At 38.8% G+C, this 21,565-nt stretch overlaps 1 protein-coding gene and 1 long non-coding RNA gene across 3 annotated transcripts; one reads left to right on the top strand and one right to left on the bottom strand.

Moving 5' to 3' along the window:
- Positions 1–287: 287 nt before the first annotated feature.
- On the bottom strand, positions 288–7,571 carry LOC122357607. Of its 2 annotated transcripts, none has more exons than XR_006252504.1 (5): positions 5,241–7,571; positions 2,972–5,134; positions 2,356–2,431; positions 1,631–1,744; positions 288–1,370 (listed from the first exon to the last, which is right to left on the bottom strand). It is a non-coding gene; the product is annotated as an uncharacterized LOC122357607 (long non-coding RNA). The 2 variants fall into 2 exon arrangements; XR_006252505.1 differs by having other exon boundaries at positions 2,978–5,134.
- An 8,099-nt stretch (positions 7,572–15,670) lies between these two features.
- shhb (sonic hedgehog signaling molecule b) lies at positions 15,671–21,143 on the top strand. Its single transcript, XM_043256432.1, has 3 exons — positions 15,671–17,260; positions 18,917–19,178; positions 19,915–21,143. Exons 1-3 carry the CDS (start codon positions 16,952–16,954, stop codon positions 20,592–20,594), a joined length of 1,251 nt encoding a protein of 416 aa, XP_043112367.1. The 5' UTR covers positions 15,671–16,951; the 3' UTR covers positions 20,595–21,143.
- The last annotated feature ends 422 nt before the right edge of the window (positions 21,144–21,565 follow it).

Genomic DNA, 21,565 nt, shown 5'->3' with positions numbered 1-21,565 from the left:
GTGAAATATGAAACAAAGAGAAGGCGGAATTAAAACCTTCGAAAATGTTTTTTTTTCTTCTAATTTTTAAATTCGTGCCATTATATAGTTTCTCAAACTATGAAAATACATAAACGTGAATTAAGTGTGTGAAACCACACAAAAAAGAAGCGATTTAAACAAAAAAACCACGATGACATGAAGAATTAAAGTTTTCGTACAAAAGGCCAGCTGACCGATCCTGATGTTACCGCAAGCATGCATACATGCAGACTTCGCATGCATATTTACTACAAACAACAAACAGATTAAATCGCTTTATTATTATTATTATGTTTTTTTTCTATCATTGGCTCCCTCTGCTGGCTTGTTGTTGTATTGCGCCTCGCAGGTGCACCGAGTTCATTTACTGCCAGCCCACTGCACTTCAAACGCTGAAGAGTTATAGGCTAGAAATGAGTGTAAGTGATAACTCCAGTAATGAGGATAACAAATAAACATGATTCAATTATTTAAACTATCAGAAAATAAAAATACATAAATAGGCAGACTTGCTTGTTATTAACATAACATCAATGGAGTTTAGATTATTAGTGCCAGATACAAAAAAACGACATTTGTGGTATGTGACATGAAGGGCACCTCAGACAACAGGTGCTGGTCTTAAGCCTTGTCACTGACATTCATCTGCATCTCATTAAGCTAAGCCTGTTAGCGGTTCAACAGCAAGTGCCCTGTCCAAACCCATCAGTCCGTATGCAGATGGGTGTCCCATTTCAAATAAAAATTATGAATTGGAGGTTCCTCTTGGCATTAATCCGTGTGCGAGGTGCCAGAGAGTTTCCATTAGGATACTATCAGAGGTTAATCATCTCAGTTGTTTCAATAAAATTTACTGCCAGCTTAAAGGAAAAGGCAACCGTCATTTTGGCAATGGGAATTTGTATTTTTATACTGATAAAGGGGCATGATTAGACAAGAGTGCAGCAGAGGTAACCATTAACTCCAGTCTCTTTTATGTCTGTCTGTGCCTTGTTTATTTCTCGTAGCCGTTTCCGCAATGAAAAGCGAAACAGAGGAAGTGCTGCTTCATGTTAGCTACACATCCAGGTACTGCTGTCCAGCTGTGCAGGATGCAGAAGTTTTTTCGACTGCAGCCTATCGAGACAAGGAAATCTCGACCTGCTATTCACAGCCATACATTCTACAATCTCTCTCTTTCGCTCAGTGCCATTTGTCCCCTCAGGATGGCAATGTCTAATTTTATCCGTGGTTATTGAATAACAGTTCATGAGAAGGCAGAATCAGAGTCAGGTTGAATAATCGATCGTGCCGCTCTTGCTGCTATAAATAGAAGTGGGCTAAGTGCTTCATCAGAGGGATGGAGAGGCCTGTAAAAAAAAAAAAAACTGTGAGACTGTGAGACTGTGAACGAGGCTCAGTGCCTTCAAAACAAGAGATAAGGCTGATATGTCAAATTTGTTGATATACTGACATTTTAATGATTATTTAGAGGAATAACATCACACAGAGTCACTAGCTCTAAAGGAGTAAAGTCAGTTTAACCTAAGTGTTTATTGCACGGCAGAGGTGAGAGGTGTGCTTCCCTGGCTTTATAGTCATTTGCACCTTAACACCTACACTTCCTCACCTCACCACTTGAGGGCTTCACAAGACCTCAGACCTCAGGCATCAGTCTGGCAGAAAATCACTTTTATAAATCACTGCACACCCAAGAGCGGCTGGTCTCCTTTTCCAGCACATTCTGGTAGACAGTATGACAAGAAAGGGTTATGCATCTGTGGCTTCATCACTTGCTGTTACAAGTCGTACATTTTAAAATTCTGTTTATCAGTAACAGTACAAGTCACAAGTAGCACAGGTGTACTTGTAGCAGCAGCTAACAGTTGTATTTTAAATTTCAAGCATCATTCCTCCAGTGTTCAGTGTCACACAATCCTTTCAAATCATTCTAATATGTTGAATTGGTGTTCAAGAAACATTTTGAAAACGGTTGTGCAATGTAAACTGAGATACATTTTTGATTATAAATCTTTTGTAACATTACAGATGTCTTCACTCTTATTTTTGATCATTTTAATGCAACCTTGCTGAATGAAAGTAATGTCGTCTCTTCTTCTTCAAAACAAAAACTTAGTCACTTTTCAGTGTTTTCTTATTACACAACTTGCATTGACATTTAAAATAATAAGGTATTAAACAATATGAACTTGCTTTATGAATGATTCTCTTTGTCCTTATTCATAATTTTGTGCTCATTCACCCGCTGCAGGAGGAAGTGATAAGAGAAGTCCCGCTGTTAATATACATGCATTAAATTAACTGTACAGTCACATTCACATATATGAGACTCACATCTCTGAGAGTCCTGATTAAACTCTGCTCTGCTCTTTGAAGGACTAATGAGGTGAATTACTGTTCGCTCTTCATCCTACAGAGAAAATGGAAGGAATAGGTTTCAGTTTTGTTCATTTGGCAGTGAAAACACTTTACTTTTCAGGTTCAAACAAACGAACAAATTCCCGTTTTGTGCCCCAACACAGCATTTCACCAAGCAGGACAGGGATAATACAGTTTATGTGCACAAACCATATCTCTATGTGTATTTTATCAGTCAATTACACAGCGGCCATACATCAAAATACGCATAACCTTTGTGCGCAGAATGAGATAGAATTCATGAAAAGGCTGCAGCTGTGACTGAATGAAATGGATTAATCAACTATACACAAGATCTTGTGGTGTTCCACAGGAATCCCCTTTTATCTTCACCTGACAAGTCACTACAAGCATGTTCCTTCCAGAAAGCTTACAAGACACAACTCCTAGTTTTCCATTAGTCGTTTGGAGTCAAAAATCAAGTAATCTATAGAGTGATTTGAAAGAAAACATCTACTTCGGTTTCATCTGTGTGTTCACCTGTTGCCTGTTAGACAGTTCAAATGTACAAAAATCCTCAGAGAGTACAAACCGTCACCTGGATCCTGTACGGATCTTCTCATTTTGACAATCCCATCTACTGAGTTTGGTGCCGCTCGCTGTAGCTGGCCTCCTCTTTTGGGGGTGCATTATTGATGGCTCACTCTGTTGCTGTTGCTTAGAAAGGGATACAGAGGCACTTAGGAAATTGAACTAGATGCAAACTTCATTGCACCAAACCTTTTAGTGATGTCATTAATTAAACTGCATTGTGAATATGGAGTGTGTTTGGCAGGCGACTGTGACAGCCATCGGCTGCTGGACTGACTGCTTCAACTGAAGCACTTAGACAAACACGCAGAGTGATGTCATCCACTGCTGAGAGTTTTGGGAAAAGTAGTTTTTAGTCAGCTATGAAGCCAGAAATGTTCCTATATTTAAATTGAAACCAATTTTAATTAAAATAGATGAATATATCTAAGATTAGAAAGATTAACTGTTTAAGAATGGTTAAAAGCAGATTTTTTTTATATCGCGAACATGAATATATTCAAATTAATGGACCAACCAGGCCTCCAGACGTCCATCTGTCTGACAGACAGATGGTTAGATAAAGTGAAATTTTACACTTTTGTCTACTTAAAGAGCTTATTTCAAATTTGCTGCCTGCTACAAGTCTCAAAAAAGTTGGCACGGGGGCAGCAGAGGGCTAAAAGGAAAAGATTTTTTAAGAGATTCAGCTAGGAGAACATCTAGCGACTAATTAGGTTAACAGACATCAGGTCTGTAACATGATTAGCTATAAAAGGGATGTCTTAGAGAGGCAGAGGCTCTCCAATCAGTGAAAGATGTGTAAAAATACTGTGTAATAATTAAAAAAAAAAAAAAAAAAAAAAAAACATTTCTCAACATCAAATTGCAAAGGGCAACATCATCAAAATATTCAGAGACACTGCAGAAATGTGCGTAAGGGACAAGGCCGTAGGTGTTGGAAGCCTGTGATCTTCAAGGCCCTCAGACTGCATCACTCTTCAACATGATTCTGTCATTGACGTTAATAAATGGGCCCAGGAATACTTTCAGAAACCACAGTCGGCAAACACAGTCTGCGGTGCCATTTGCAGATCTGCACATTTAAAATGAACCGTTTCAAAGTGTTCTATGGTCAGACAAGTCCAAATTTTATATCCTTGTTGGAAATTATCTTAATTCCTTCCAGTGTGTTATCACGCTGGTATGGGGGTGCATAAGCGCATAGGGTATGGGCAGCTTGCATGTTATGGAAGGCACTATGAATTCTAAAAGGTAGGTAAAGTTTTAAAGCAACATATGTTCCCCTCCAGACGAAGTCTATTTCAGGGAAGGCCTTGTGTATTTCAGCAAGACAATGCAAAACCATATCATGGTTATTATTTCTCATATCATACAAAAGACTTCTCATAATTATAACTCATGCCATGCTAATGATTTTTTCCAACTTAGAATTTCATTAATTTTATGTAGCCATAGTCATCTCTTGAACAGTGCATGCAATTGAATGCTCTTTTGAAGAACTTGAGTTCTCTTTGAAGGAACTCTCTGTTCGTCATAAAAAACTTTGCAGAACCACTGGCGCTCTAGGTTTCATGCGGGAAAGGTGCTTTGGCTGTGGCCCCGGCAGTCTCTAAAGGTGCTGGTTAGTTTACGGTCACATTGCAGGTACCTGAGGAAGGTGTGCTGTCCTCCGCCCTCACATTGACTTGTTTCTCTACATCGTCAGTCTGACAACAGAACTGACACCCTCATAAAAGCCCAGAGCTTGTGAATTGGCACTGGGAGAGTTCCATTCTGCACCTCCTTCAATCCCTCTTCTATCTCTCCCTCCCCTTTCTCTCTGACCTTTCTTCAGGCTCTGAATGCCTCATTTGATCTGACCGATGTTTGTTTATGGTCTGCGCAAATACAAATTGAGTTTTCCCCCCTCCTTTTCACCAAAGATGTGAAAGAGCAGGAAAAGGATGTGCTCTGTTTGGTTTGCATGGTGCCCCATTCATTTGTAAATGGCTGTGGATTGGAGAGGCTTGTCCAGGAGCTGTGACAGTTCAGTGAAAGGACTTATCCACAAAGAAGAGATCCAACTAATAAGCAACTTCAGAAGGACTAATTGCATGAGGAATGCATTCGGCCAGATGAGGTGTGAGGAGGTACGTGTGTGCGCCTCATCCATCAAGCTGCCCTGTGAAAATAAAAGAGGGAAAAAAAAGCTATTCTTTGTGGGAAAATGCAATCTTTCAACATTAGAATTTTCAAATATACACATGTAAAAACACTGGATCACTTACGTTAAATAACAGCTTAGTGCAAGCGATTTCTAATACTTCTGAACGAAGTCCAACAACACCAGATCTTCATCTCGAAACACTGAAGCGCAATGAGAATCACAATCACCTTAGTACCGAGCCTCCACCCAAAAAACTGTCTAGCCGTCTGTTCTATGACCAATTTTTGGTAGGTTTGTCAAGAGCTTTCCGAACAAGTAGGAAAAGCGCAGGATGGCAGGATCACAATGGGCCTGATAAAAGTGTGGAGTGGAGATGCAGCTGTTCAAATAACAAGCATGTTGCATCTAGGCTACGATGAGTCATATAAGCCCCTTATGGGATATCAACAGGTTCTGCCTCCCAGGATTTGCCTGCTGCAGTTGAATAGATGAAAAAAGGGCAAATACCTTAAACAGTTTCCTAAAGCCTCTGTGAAAAGCCTACTTGAGAGAGGAGAGGGTGGTCGGCTGTGTTTTAAGTGTGATGGGAAAGATCCACAAGCCTTCACTGTCGGTCCACATGCATGTGAATTAACTTGTCAAAGAATAAACAGAGAGATATAATTGGTGACAGACAAGCCACCAAGGAAGGAATTCTGGGTTAAATGAGCAGAGTCATTTTTAACAGTTTTTGACAGGGCTAAATCTGACTAAACGTTCAATAACAGAAAGGTTTAAGGTTTTTTTCTTTCCCCCACAGAAAATGTTTCCAAGATGTAACCGAAACGTACATGTCAACACAAAGTGAAGACCTTAAATGGGGTCACATGGCAAGACACAAACATATTTACAACACCAATTTGGTGTAGGATTTATCTGAAGCTACTTCGACTCAGATATTGCTGTTAATATCACAAATAATTAAAAAAAAATTCTAATCAAAAGACTGAAAGAGTATTTTTATTTTCCAATTATTTTTGTATTGTATTTGCATACTTGGAAAATGAACAACACATCAACTGATAATTCGTCACTAAGAACAGAATGACAAAATGCATATACCGTGAATTTGAGTTAGGTTTTTGTGTGAAATAAGCTAAAATTTGGTTTCTGCACTAATTTGTTTTAGTGTAATTAGACTTTAAACAAGGCCTTTTCTGTATAAAGAAAGAAAGGATTTAAACAAATTAGTCTGTAACTTCTCTAATATTACACATGCTAAAAACCCAAGAACAATAGAAAAAGCTTATCCATCACAGCCAGTTCAAATCCCAGTGACTCCAATAAACATCCTTGGCTGGTAAAACAATTCAATCAACATCAACTGAAACATTTGTAACTCATTAGGAGAGAAGGTATCCATGGTGACTGATTGAACTTTTGAATGAATAGGAGTGCTAGACGAGTTTGTTTGAATCTGGCTGGGTGACCCTCTGTTTGCTGTGCAGCTTTACATTCCCACAATCCTTCCCATGCGCCATCCTCCGCTTTGATACAGCGGCATAGCAACCGTGAGGACTGGCATTTCAGTGACAAGAGAGGCCAACACCAGATGCAGCAATCTGCTAGCGACTATTCTCTTGCTTCTCTCTTTTACCAGGGTCGTTTCGAAACGCCACTGCAACCTTTCTCCACATTTGAGTCAGTAAGCGCTCAAATCCTAACCACAATAATCCATCTCTGAAACTGCTGTTAATAGTTGCACAAGCTAAATTTCATTAAACATCTATTGATTTTTGCTCCGTGCATAAAATACTGTGGCCATAAATGTTTTATTTGCTATTAATAGTTGTTTCAAAATCTATTAACACTCATTCCTGAGAGGTTAACTTGTCGTAAAAGCCAGATCAATGCTTTCTTGTCTTGCATGAGGCCAAGGAACCATTAAAACAGGACTGACTGTTACTTTGTCATAAATCATCTTTACTACTGCCTGTGACCTGGTTTCTTCTGCTTCATTGATGACAAATAGTTATTGGCATGACTAAGGAAAAAAAACATATTGTCAAATATTTATTAATCTGACATGCTCGGTGCTAGCTTTCTCTGCTCAGTGCTAGCTTTCTCTGTTGTGGGAATGATCCTGACGGCTGCGGCAGTGTGACACCTGCTATTTGAAAAAAAAATCTTTCTGTTGGCTAGATATTCCAAAAATGCAAAGTAATGAAAATGATCTTGTTAACACGGCAAAAGTTTCCTTTAAAAAGCGGCACAAGCTTAAATATACATGCTCCCCTCTCTGCTCTAAAAACAGCCTGAGGAGACTGATTCATAAAGAAGTTAACCTGGCGATGACAGATAGCAGATCTAAGAGAGAGACACCTAATCCTCACATTCTTTTTTTTCTGTCTGTTCGTATTACCATTGCCAGAGTGTAATAAATTAAAATCATGTCAAAGATACACTATGTAAATTGGAAACTAGAAATATGCATGCACTTTGCCTAAATTTAAAGGTAGTAAGATTTTGTTTTTATTGTGCTCACCAATCAAATTATCTGAGCAAAAATATGGTGAAACATTACTACTTAAAATAATGTTTTCTATAATATATTTGAAAATGCATGCATTTGTGTGATGGCACAGCTGAAATTTAGCAGTGAATGAAATCCTTCTAATATTATTATCATCAGCATTTTTGTGGAAAATATGATTGACTAAAATAGGATTATTGGATAAACAGAAAGCTTCAAAGCATTTACTTGACATATAATTGTTTTTGTAACATTTTTAAAAACCATCGCTGTCACTTGTGTTCAATTTGTCGCATCCTTGCTGAACAAAGATATTTATTTTGCTTATAAATGCATAAATAAACTTAAAAAACTTCCGAATGGTGGCATATCTTGGCTTACGCACTTAAAATTATGGCTCTTTATTGGAATCAATAGTTCTATGAAGAACCTTGAACATAAGTGGGAAAAAAGGTTTTTTATAGTAAAAAATAATCAGAAATGTTTTAAAATGTTCTTAAAAGGGTTATTTTAAAAACTGTTCACTGAAATGTTATTTTGGGAAAACCAAAAATGTTTCTTCTATGGCATCCCTCCCTTTTGTAACCTTTATTTTTAAGAGTGTCCAATGCTTTTGAAGGTAACGCCAGCCTTGCTATAAAGCTCCTGTCTTACATGGGCTGTTATTTTTTTATTACTTCTCCTGTTCCGAAATGGTTCCCATCCACAAGGTGACCCAAAAAAAGCATGACACCTGAATGGCCCTTTGGTACGGGTGCAGATGAACTATGAGTGAGCGTTATGAGATACTTCAAATGAGTGATGGATCAAGTCAAGTGACTGAGGGACTGGAGCACGGTATTGTGGGTAATTATCAGGATCCATAAAAAGTTAAATATTACATCTGTCTGGACGATATTAATCAGGTTCACTATGACTGTTTCTTTTACTTAAGAACAGAATAGCTTAAAATTAAATCAATACCGACGTATCATTCTCTTGTGAAATAGCATAATAAATAGTGTTAGCAAAAGTATAACTAATAGACTAGACTAATAGAATAACAAAAATGCTAAAAAAAACACCCAAAAACAAACGCTGGTCCAAATTTCAAGAGATGTAATTTAATACTGATAAGATATTGTTAAGATTTTAGCAGCAGAGCTATTGTACTATTCATAAGCAATATAATAGACAGGGAGGCCAGGCCCTGAGCCAAAGTTAAGCCTCCATTTCTGTTCCATATGATATGGCATATGACACTAATGGACAGAAAATGACATAACTGCATTCACAGTTTGTTTCATGATGACAGGACCAAGAGTGAAATACACCGCAAGTGAATAAAACATGCGCAATTCAAATCAGATGGATGCCGGCGACCGTATGGAGGCAAAGCAGACCAGGTTGAAAGAGTTCAAATGAACAGACGTGATGCGACTTCTGTGAATTAAATACAAATCATAAATTTTAATAGTAGACTTTGGTTTTACTTCATTTACTAAGTGCTGCATTACCTCATGCTCTCGTCCTCACAATGGATTTTCGATAAATCTCGGCACGCTCTAAATGATGGAGGGCTCCACATATCACAAAAATATGACAGCACTTATTAGCCTTTGAGAAGTTATTGATCGGACAGTTTTGATTAATATTTTACGGCCTTCAGTAGCACTGGTGCCCAGAGACAGTGGTAAGAACTGGGCAAAGTTGCCAGTCGTTTGGCACCGATTGTCCACAGCCTTTAAGACCGAGGCTACAGCCCTCCTAAACTAACTTAACATGACAACTTCTTTATAGATGAGTACTTGTGATGTCACAAACAGCACATAAAATGCTTTTAGTTACTTATCAACAGAGAATCAATGATTTTGACCACTGCTTGCTTTGAACCAACACAGATATGAAGAACAAATCTGATGCTGAAAACAGATGTATTATTTAAATCAACCAATAGGATATCAAGCAAAGATTCTTACCATAAATATATAAAAAATGTAGTTTAATATATTTATGGCAGGATAAGAAAAATAGTTGCATCTCAAATAGTGTCCTTTAATAACAAACTATACACAAATGGATCATTCGGATTACCTAGAAATCTCAATTTTGTCGTCCAGGGTCACATATTAAAATAGAAATTTACAAAAGCTATTTATAACTGTAATAATGTTTCACAATATTTCTGGTCAAATTAATGCCACTAGTGTACCTGATGTTCTTCATCTGTGGAGGTGAGAGGTCACCCAGTTTAAAGCAGTTCGTCCTGCACTCCATGGAAATGCGGCTGGGCGAAAAGATTATGAAATAGAAACAAATCTTATTAGTGACCAGTAAGCAAGAATTAGGACTAATTCTTGTACACATTTCCCTTAAAATCCTCTTTTGTTAGTAGTTCAGTTTGTGGGCTTTGCGCAGTTCTTTTAACGTCTTCAAATTCCCGCCGCTGTCAGAGCACACATTTTAACGCCGAGCCGTTTCCACGTACTCAAAACCACAAATATCAAAATGACACGCCGCGTACAATACTTTCAACAACAAGATCAAAAAGTCACATCAAGATCATAAAGTCTAGCTGAAAATGTCATATCGAAGTCTAAAGCTGCACTGATTAGCCTCAAAACACAATGATTTTAAAGCTCAGCCAAGCCATCGTGAGCATGTTGCAATTATAGCTGCGTCTGTGAATGAGGCCTTCTTGTCTAATCACGTTTTAAGTAGCTTTGTGCAAAATGTGATCCCAACTAAGCATTTCCCTTTAACAATTCTCCATTGTAACATGTTTTAATGTCATGCATAGCCCCCTTTTTCTCACAGGCTGAAACAAATCATACAAATATTACCAAACATTAATGAGGTTCTATTCGAATCGTGTTAACTTTAAACGGCGGTAACTCATGTTTGCTCACATTGCTTTATCCTGGGCATCCGTTTAAAAAGCATGCATTTAAACAATGAGGAGGCAACATGATCGTGATTCGGACTAATTCAGGAATCATTTTGGAGGCAGGCTCATTTAGAAAACATGAGCTCTTAACTGCATTCTTTATCGTTTACTACATTCATGTTTTGTAGCCCTGAGGTCACATCTCTGAAAGCCGCAACCATGGATGACCTGAGATTACCTCTTAAACATTGAAGAAAACCTTTCTGTAAGACATTATGTTCTACATTCTAAACACTAGACACCCTTTAGGAGCTACATTGTTTTTTTCCCCCCAAATGATTTTTTCCATATTATTAACATAGACTGCATCCGCATGCTGCAGCACATTACCTAGACCACAATACAGTATATCAAGGAAATGTTTCACACTTTTTATAGCTACCATTTTGGTATCACACATCCCTGACATGCCTTTAAATATGCATACTCAGTTTTTCCTCATGTTTTCCTTCTAAACCCATAAAATAATTATATTTACTTTGCATCGCTGTTTTTTCTTGGCTTGACATTGCAAAACAGTTAGTATCTCACCACAGCATGAATTATTCCAGTTTGTTTTCAAGGAAAGCTGATCTCTAGGCAGACTCATTATGCAAATATTGATAGCTTTTATAGGATAAGTAAGCTATTTTAGGTAATTTATTGTAATTATAACAGAAATACGATTTTTTTTTTAGATATTAATTAATAATGATTACTTATTACAGGTTTATTATTGCTATTATTATTTTCCAACTTGCATCCAATTTAAAATATAATACTTTATTAACTGAAATACCTCTAATCCATGCAATCCCTCAACCCTGTAAGTTTGTTAAGGCCCTCTAGTGGGCCCCCGGTCCCCAGGTTTAAAAGTGCACTAATTAAGCTACTTTTTATATTACACTACATTACATACATTTACATACACTACATAATTTCTAACGATAAAAGAATCCTAAACAAATCAGCAGCTCACACGAGCAGCGAATCCAGTCATGATGTCGAAAAAAAACCCATGTCTCTTGACTTCTTAACTCTTCTTCTTGTTTTCTCAAGGTAGTTTGATTGTAACTTTTAAGGTTACAATTCTGGCATCTGACCCAGATAGACAAAGACAAGACTCAACATGGCTCAAGTTGTGGCAGATGACTCTATGTGTGATCTCCATTTGTAAAAAGGAAAGCATGGGTTTTATTAACACTAACCTAATAACGATGTTACAGTCATACTGTAACATACATTTCAAGATATCTGTGATTTATTTACGGTCAGTACAATATAAGCATGTGTTGAATAGGACAGTCGCAAGCCTTCCGGTTTTCATCCAAAATACTTTAGATTGCGTTCTGAAGATAAACTACGCTTTTATGGGTTTGGAACAACATGGGGGTAAGTGATTAATGACAACATTTTCATTTTGGGGTGGAGTAACCCTTTAACTGTAAACCTATGATATGCAGTACAAGCATGAGGTGACGTTCAACCAAACCAAGTGGTGCTTTGCAAACATTACTAAATTCACTATTGGGGTAAAAAAGCAAAAGTATCACACAGAAACAGCTTAACGCATTGGTTTAACCTCACACGGGAGAATTTCTAGCATTCCTTCTCCAGTTGTAATCTTCTTTCATTGTTGCTTGTAATTAGACCGAAAACACCGTATTAATCTCGAGAGGTCAGGAGATCTTTGGCTCATTTGCTACGCCAAAAGTAAAAATGTACACAGAAGAAGAAAAAAAAAAAAAAAAAAAGGTTTTCAAACAACAATGTTCAGACCATTGCAATGCAGCCTTGGTGAGCATAAGAGACTGATATGCAAGATGTATACCTGAGAAAATATCGTGAATTAATTGATCAACTTTTACATTTATTTACCGTCACAGCTTGGAGCAGCTATCCTGAGAGAGGCAGGACTGAAGGCTGGCAGGGTTGAGCATTCACACTCATTATCTTGGGCCTTATCGATCCTGTCTGCCTTTGCCACCTCACAGGATCCTTCCCCTCACCTTGTGGAATTACCCATCACTTTGTGCCGGTTGCCATAGCGACAGACCATTGATCCACTCCGCACCCGAGGTACTGATTGATAAAAATTGCAGCTAATGGAAAATCTACTCTTCTAAAAAAAACAAACGACCACCGTATTTACTTGCCCAGCCATTTCTCTCCCATCTGTTCTGTGAAAGACGACAAAAAAGCATTTTAAATGAGCATCGTTGTCAAAATTAACCGAATGAACAACAGAGGAAAGGTCGATTCAATTAAACTCTCTGATTCTAGCAAGCCTGCCTCCGTGTCTCCATTTCATACAGTACAGGAATGTCTGAAAGCAAGCGCTGTGAAGGACACTGTGGTCAAGTTTATTTATTAAAAGGTTCCGATAATTATTGCAGGAAGGGAGCGACAGCCAATCCAATGGAACAAAACCTCTGTTCATTGTTGAGCGAGAGACTGCGAAATCCACGGCAGAGAGGCCTACTGTTTCTTGAGGTTTTCATTCGGTTCACATTCTAAGTATAGATTGCCCGATGTCTCACCAACTAATTAAGGAGTATTGGACACTTTTGTCTAAGAGGCCACTATGGGCTGCCAAGCAGTGTTCTCAATTACGGAGACGTGTGAATATGGTAACTGCTTTCCTGTGCAAACCTCAACTCCAGGAACCTCAGGCCTGAGGGGCAGGGGAGGAAATTCTCAGCACCTCAATCCTATTAGTATTTGATTGTATTCTTCATTTAATAATCCATGAAAAGACGGACACAGTAGGAGGCGTGGAATACGATTTTCTTTACTCTTCAAGTAGGAACATTTCGTTTTGCAAAAAGGACGATCTCGCAGTTCGAGCTAGCTTTGCGCCTTTCACACGAACGCGTCTCAAACACGTCGCTGTTATTCTAGTGTTCTTACGAAATCACACAGATAAAGCGAGCTAGCAAAAGCTAACAAAGAAAACAAAGCTAATACAATTTAGGCCAAGAAAACGGCAGGATAAGGCCATCTATACTTTATGTCACTGAGTCACCAGAGCGATGCTGGTAGAAAGATGAGTGAATTAGAGGGCTTTATTGGCATCGGAGCGTTCATTAGTAGTGAGACCCGCTTTGGCAGGGAGAACAGTGAGTCTGCGTGCCAGGTGAACAAATTAATTAATATCAGATGTATCGTTAACTGATTCACCAACAGAACTTCCGTTTTGCAAACATACTGCCATTCTCACTAGGAACTCATTAGTTCATCTCAGATGGCTATAGTTTTACTGATAATAGTAAGGGATTTTTATGCTAGCTATAAATCAGTAATTCAGATTTTTACATAGCTTGCCAATATTTTCACTGCCCTCGTGGCAAAAAAATGTAATAAATATCAGCTACATATTTGTATTTGTATTACACTTATATTCATAATAAAACTGCTTATATATTTCTTAATACAGTCGATCTTAAACATTTATGCACACTATTAGTAAATGTTCTAACAACTTTCAACCTTTACTATGATGCTTCCAATGCACAAGCTTCAATATTATTTAAGTTTCATTACAACATTCAATTACAACATTGTGCCTAAATTCACTTTTGAAAATGATTTATTTTTGTTTGTAGTGTTTTTTGTATTGTACTGTATGAAATATGGACATTAATTTAGATGAAGATTACATTTAATTATCTTATTAAGTAATAGCATCAGTCTTAAAAAAAAAAGTGTGTTAGGGATGTAGAATAAGGTCATGTATAATAAAGCATTAATATGTGCTTAATAAATGGCTAATATTCTAGTAATACGCAAGCTAATATATGTAACCATAAAATAAAATGTTACCAATAACTCATATACTAAATAGTAAGAGATATGGCATAGATAATGTGCATCTTTATTATTGTTAACTGTCCTGAATTTGTATGCAACAGCGCTTTTTAAAGTTAAGCCATTATTAAATACGTACACAAGGAACTGTTTATTTGAAAGTGGCACTGAATGCTTATAGATTATGGAACAAAAAAAGACAGCAACAGATCTCATGCATAAGTCCAAGTCACGCAGCCTTACGAAATGAGCATAAAAGATCTCAGATTATTATATAGGAACTGCATTGCACCGCACATTCAAGGGGTCCCGCTAAGCATTGTCAGAAACTCCTACAAGTCTCACCACCAGATATTGGAAGGCCATAACATTTACAAGGGTCCGTCAAAACTTAAAAAGGAGGCCTCCCATTAGTAAAGCCAGGTATTTCCTGTGGATGCGACTGGCCTTTTGGCTTTTGACTAGAATAAACCATACCTATCTGAAACAGCTTAACTGGTCCAGTGACCCATCTGTCCACAGCTATTTTAAAGGACTAAAAAGAAAGGTTCAAGTATGCCTTTCAGACCTGACCAGATGGATGCTCGGCACTGAGCATTCACATAAACCATCAAACAACTACAAGTGATGCACAGATGAAGTTTTGCTTTGAATTCCTGTATTTCCAAAGGTTAGAGGGGTTAAAAAAAAAAGTCAAGTTATTTCGCCAATTCTTGCTCTTGTTTAATCTGATTATATCATGAAAAGGAAAACTATATATATATATCTCTTTTTCAAAGGACACTGAGATTTCAGTCCTCAGCATAACCCTTGTGTCTGTTCATTAAAGCATGTCTCACTCAGAGCTGTCAGGACAGCCAAATGATGTAAGGACGTCCTTTTCCACCATCATCCCATCTAAATCAAAAGCATGAATGGTTTCATCTAACAAATTGAGCTTTTGTTGAGTTAAGGTCACCTCATCCTTTTAAGAGTGATTGCGAGACTATATATTTTGCAAGAAGAGGACAACGAAGAGTATATACAGTATTTGTGTGGTTGTATATAGCAGCTGGATGTTAAACAAATTGGATTTTCTTGTATCTAATGTTAAGTTAAATACATCCATAAAAACATTTTTAAGATATTACCTCTGATTTCTGTTTGAAGAGATTAATCGGCCATTTCACCTGTTGCTGAACTGATCTCAGTCTGACATATCCTGCTAAAAGATACGAATACGAATATAAACATCTCAAGCTATTTGTGTATATATTCAGATCGCCTTTATAGATTTGTTTCAGGAAATGAAGACACAATGTTGCATAAATATTTATATAAATATAAACAGTCTAGCCAATTAATTCTAGGAAGAGAGGGACAGATTTTGCGTTTTCAAGTGTAAGTGAGTCATCTGTGGGTCAAAGCACAGAGTGGCAGGAGGGTGAGTTTTTGCTCACTCACATGCCAATTTTCAGAAGCCCTTGAAAGTCCAAACCAGGTAGGTGTTATAAATTCGGAGATGCACCACTCATTCACTTTGCCTACCAACAAACCCCCTCCACAAAACAAAATACCCTCAATGATGGTCAAAAGAGATAAGATCAAATCTGATGGTCAGATACGAGGCTGATATATTTAAGGGGGCACAAACAACAACAATCAACAAATTTAACATGCAGGGGAAAGCAATTGAACATTTTTCAGATCTTGATGCCAACTTTTACCTTATAACCGTATTTTCTATTAGCAATTCTATTCAAACAGGAGTTTGACATGTCATTACATAATATCAAATCTCCCATTTTAAGACAAAAATATATGACTAGACTTTGTATGCCCTGATTAATCCTTGCCAAAAAAAAAAAAAGAAAAGAAAAAAGCGGTTATAATGGATTTATAAAAAGAGATTGGGTCATGTGCCTCCGTTAGGTTCATTATGTCTACCAGTCTCGAAGAGAAGTTTCTAAAAATGAAACTTTTTTCATTTTCCAGGATATTATGTTAATTACAGAAGACTGCCAAATTTGCCTAAATTGTTACACTCATGAAATAATCCGTGAAAAATGTTCACTAAAACCAATAAGATGGCTCATTTGAAATAATGCCGTTCTGATGCACCGCATATGTGTGTTTCCTTACGATATCGTTCTCATAACCGCTCCGCTTAGTTGAAACCGCTTTCACGTAATCGTACTTGCGCGCACGTTTCCGTTCACGCGAAACCCTGCAAACTCGCGTTTGCCATGGCAACGTGAGAAGACGTTTGTGTCATTTCTGCAGAAATGAAGGAGGTATATGGAGACCGTCTTTGCATGGATGGCATCATAGTTGGACGGCACTCCGTCAACAGACTCCCTCCCCCTGCCATAGATTTGCTCTGTAATTCATATGGGTAGACTGCCTCTACTCATAAGCGTCTGACCCTACCTCCCGTCAAACTAAGTCGCTCTTTCGTCTCCCACTTAGCTGTGACAGCCAGCCTCCAATGTGCTCAGTCAGTGGCTATCGAGAGCGGTCGTTATTGCACCTGCTTCGGTAGTGGTCGTTGGGTAGCATCCATCCGGTACGCGCGAGAAGACCCTGTGAGAGACTAAACTTTAAAGATCCGAAGAGATCATTTAACGTCATGGACGTAAGGCTGCATCTGAAGCAAATTGCTTTTCTGTGTTTCATCAGCCTGCTTCTGACGCCTTGTGGATTAGCCTGTGGTCCCGGTAGAGGTTATGGAAAACGAAGACACCCAAAGAAATTAACCCCGTTGGCTTACAAGCAATTCATTCCCAACGTTGCCGAGAAAACGCTCGGGGCCAGCGGCAAATACGAAGGCAAAATCACAAGGAATTCAGAGAGATTTAAAGAGCTGATTCCGAATTATAATCCCGATATCATCTTTAAAGACGAGGAAAACACAAACGCTGACAGACTGATGACCAAGGTATGGACACATGCGTGCGTAATTGCCCGGGCTTGCAATCTATTAAATAGTGGACGCGTACGTTTGCTGTAAAATGCTTTTGAGTTTTCTATGGGTTTTGAGAGATATGTGAAAATATATAATGATTCTGCATTATTGGTACTTTAGATCAGTGCATTGGTTTTTGGATTCTCTAACGCGCCGGTACAGAAAGTCACTTAAATAACTGAAAAAGTTATTGATGTAACTCCGGTAAAATCGCATTTTGCATTAGATTGTAAAAAAGTGTGACTGTGCATTTAAAAGGGTTTCTGTGCACTTTGGAGACGCTGACGGCGCGCGGTAGAACGCAAACTGCTGGAAATCCGGCACCGCAGTGCATGTGTAACATTTTTTAATCAAACAGCTGAGCTATAGTGATGTTCTTGATATAACCGTTTGCGTATTTCACATGGAACGTGTGAGCTGTAGCTTTTTGCATTTGTGACAGTTTAGCATTCATAACATTCCGTTTAATTTAAATCAAAATGACCATTCAGCGCTCGTTCGGATTATATTGCTTTGCCATTAGTGCGAAATTGGCAGCGTTGGTTAATTTAGTGTTAGTGCTTGAAAGCATGTGCTGAGCAGAAGTTTTCTTTTTCTCCAAACAGACCTTTGACAGTTAATAACATAATTAAATACACGAAGCACCCCGCCTCCGCACTTCTTAATCTTAAGAATTGCGTAATATATATATATATATATATATATATATATATATATATATATATATATATATATATATATATATATATATATATATATATTCCTTTTTCTGGTGCGCCCTATTCAATTCGTGCGTTTCTTCAAAGTCACATCTGCGTTTCTTTATATGAATAGATCTCATGACCTGCTTTTATTGTGTACTTGCTGGAAAATGTGGGTCACAAGTGATCTTTGCCACTGATTTGGCGCGTCTAGTACTGGATATTACCGGCTCCCGTGGTGAGCGCGCTCATTCCAATCAGCTGCTCGACTGCTTTCTCTGATGACAATGCTTTAAGAGAGTTATTTGAAGGCATATTACAGAGCACGTGTTCACCTTTACAATGTCCAGCAGCAAATTAAGCAACTTGCCTTTGTACAGTAAAATAACAGCACGTTCACAAGATATTGACGTTTAATTAAAGCAACATAAGCGAATCATTGGTGGCGAAATCTCTGTAAAATTGATTGCTGCCGCACAGGCTGAGAGAAAGAACTTGAATTTTCAGCTCTATTTACTCCTCACGGTTATCGATCGGTCGGTCTGGAGCCTGCGCTCTTGACCTATGGCAACAAACGATTTCTCTAGCGCACACATCTTTTACGCACAAACCCAAGCCGACAATGTGCTCAGTGATGTATACATACCGCGCTCAGGATCAATCCGATCCTGACACGATGACATCTATGAGAACAACTCAGGGGTATATCCAGCATTACGCAAGCAAACGTGTTTAAAAACACAGACAGCACAAACGACATGTTAACAGCCATTCGCTGATACGAACGCAGACGCTCCAGCCATTGATGAAATTAACTGGAAATGAGGACAGACCTTTTGCGCGTGCCTTGTTTTAATATCTGAACACGCACAACACTTTAAAGCTCTGTGTCGTAAACACTGTGAACCTCTTTCTTTCACTCATCCAGCGGTGTAAGGACAAGTTAAATTCGTTGGCGATATCCGTCATGAACCAGTGGCCAGGTGTGAAACTGCGCGTCACTGAAGGCTGGGATGAAGACGGTCACCATTTCGAAGAGTCTTTACACTACGAGGGACGGGCGGTGGACATAACTACCTCAGACAGGGATAAAAGCAAGTATGGGATGCTATCTAGGCTTGCAGTGGAGGCAGGATTCGACTGGGTCTATTACGAATCCAAAGCCCATATACACTGCTCCGTCAAAGCAGGTGAGAGCAATGCCATCACTATGAATGCGATGTTTCTGCGTATGTTCTAATGTGCATTCTTTGAGAAACACATCCAAAAAATCAGTAAATAGCTTACATTGTAACAAAACTGTGGCTTACTGGTGCTTTACAAATTGGAGAGCCTCCCGCCACCCTTTGTCACCTCACACATCAAGAAAATGAATATTTCAGGTGCCTTTCGTTTTACATTCTCTATAGAGTTACTTTGGGATCTTATTTTTTGGGCAAGCTTCCAAATTGCGCCTCGTGCATCTTTTCATTTTCACAGTATCCGGGGAATAATTTGCGGACCTGGAAAAGGAAAACAACTAACGTTAACGTACGAAAATCGAACCCAAAGCAGCTGAAATAGTAACCGAAAGCTAATGACACAAACCATTACAAGAAGAGTTCAATTAATTATGCGCGCAAAAGGCCAATTGGCACGTTGGGATCTCTGCACCTGTGCAAACAGTTACACAAAACTAAGGGGATCAGGGAAAAGCAGTCTGTAGGCTCAATTTAAATGACAATGTCTGATCGGTTTGTGCTAATTCAGGAGCCAGAATGGCCAGACAGGCGTTTCAACACTTGCTCCTTTACAGTCTTTACACGAGTCTGGATCATTTCCATGTCCTTTGCCATCATGTCAAAACCTGCGTCGATGCATCGATTTTTTTGTACAGAGTGCTTTATAAATATCCTCCTAAATTGTCTATCTTCGCTTCTATCTCAGAAAATTCAGTCGCTGCTAAATCGGGGGGATGCTTTCCTGGATCCAGCACGGTCACGCTCGCAGACGGGAGGAGGAAACGCGTCAAAGACCTTAAAGCGGGCGACCGGGTTTTAGCAGCGGACGAGGAGGGAAACGTCTTATTAAGCGACTTCATCATGTTCGTGGACCACGACCCGACGACGAGAAGGCGATTCGTCGTCATCGAGACGTCGGAGCCTTTCGCAAAGCTCACCCTCACAGCCGCGCACCTCGTCTTTGTCGGAAACGCCTCGGCGAGTTCTGGGACGACAGCGACGTACGCCAGCAACGTGAAACCCGGAGACACGGTTTTAGTGTCGGGAGGTACAGGCAAGAGCCTCGAGAGCGTCGCAGTGAAGAGGATTTACACCGAAGAGCACGTGGGCTCTTACGCGCCAGTCACCGCTCACGGAACCATTATAGTGGATCGGGTGCTGGCTTCGTGTTACGCGGTCATTGAGAGCCACAAATGGGCGCACCGGGCTTTCGCGCCGGTCAGGTTAAGTCACGAGCTGATGACGTGGCTTTTCCCGGCTCGTGATTCAAACGTCACTTTTCAGGAGGACGGCATCCACTGGTACTCAAACGTGCTGTTTCACATCGGCTCTTGGCTGCTGGACAGAGACTCTTTCCATCCGCTCGGGATTTCGCATTTAAGTTGAGACCGCAGCTGCAGTATCAGACTCAAACGTATCTTTATTTTCTGTAAGAAAAGCCTTAAAGTGTTCATTGAGTAATTTATTTGTATTGGATCATCTGTCTCTGGAAACGTACCACACACCGATTCAAGCATGATGTGACCGTTCTTGCGCTTTTTTTTTTTTCGTTTGTTTGTTTGAGATTATAGGAAACAAGACAAAGCATTGAATTCACAGGGCTGTACAGCGTGCAACCGACCGATCTATTTTATTGGATAAGCATAGGATGGAGCTCAAAAATTATATTTTTGATACACAGATTTGTATATTAGATTTTTTGACGGATCTAAAAGTATTTCCAGAATCATATTTCGTTATTTGAAATAGTGCAAAGTTGAATTTATTTAAACAGTTGCGATGTATCAACGAACTGTTCGTGTCATTATGTCGAGTATGTCGAGTGTCATTGTTCTGACCACTGTTTCAACGTTTGTGTATTCACTACACTAACACCTTTTCTTTAAATGTACATTTCTTGACAAAAGTACTCAAAATAAATTCATGGTACGCATTGTGCAAATTATTCGATGACCTTAAAGGAGCTTTAAAGGTGGTAAAGAAGTAACGTTAGCGGACTTATTTATCACACGACTTTTGTATACTTTCACTTGAACAAATGTATAGCTTAATTAACTTTACTGAATCGCTCGAGTGGCTGCTTATTAAAAACTACTAGTTCAGGACCCTCCCCCAAGCTCTCCGCGAATTGCCTTCGCGTAAAATTAGATGAAAGTGTTTTAAAAGTTTTAAAACAGAAAAGCTAATTCGGAAAATTTCATAGCAAAGAACTAGATGAAATATTTAACTGAACACTACAAGCCCATGCTATATACATCCAAACAGACATGCTTTGTTAGCATGAACATTTTTTAGTAAGCGTTCTGTTTTCGACTTTCGACGGAAGACATTTTATTAAATGTCCATTCATAAAGTAA

Source organism: Puntigrus tetrazona, chromosome 2, assembly GCF_018831695.1.
Source record: "Puntigrus tetrazona isolate hp1 chromosome 2, ASM1883169v1, whole genome shotgun sequence".
Taxonomy (NCBI): domain Eukaryota; kingdom Metazoa; phylum Chordata; class Actinopteri; order Cypriniformes; family Cyprinidae; genus Puntigrus; species Puntigrus tetrazona.
Note: the sequence above shows the minus strand (reverse complement) of the source record. Positions and strands in the feature narration are given on the sequence as shown.

Excerpts from the sequence above, each read along its gene's own strand:
- shhb (XM_043256432.1), top strand. The coding sequence starts at position 16,952 with ATGGACGTAAGGCTGCATCTGAAGCAAATTGCTTTTCTGTGTTTCATC. Across the intron at positions 17,261-18,916 it reads CTGACAGACTGATGACCAAG|CGGTGTAAGGACAAGTTAAA; the intron begins GTATGGACACAT and ends TCACTCATCCAG. Across the intron at positions 19,179-19,914 it reads ACACTGCTCCGTCAAAGCAG|AAAATTCAGTCGCTGCTAAA; the intron begins GTGAGAGCAATG and ends CTTCTATCTCAG.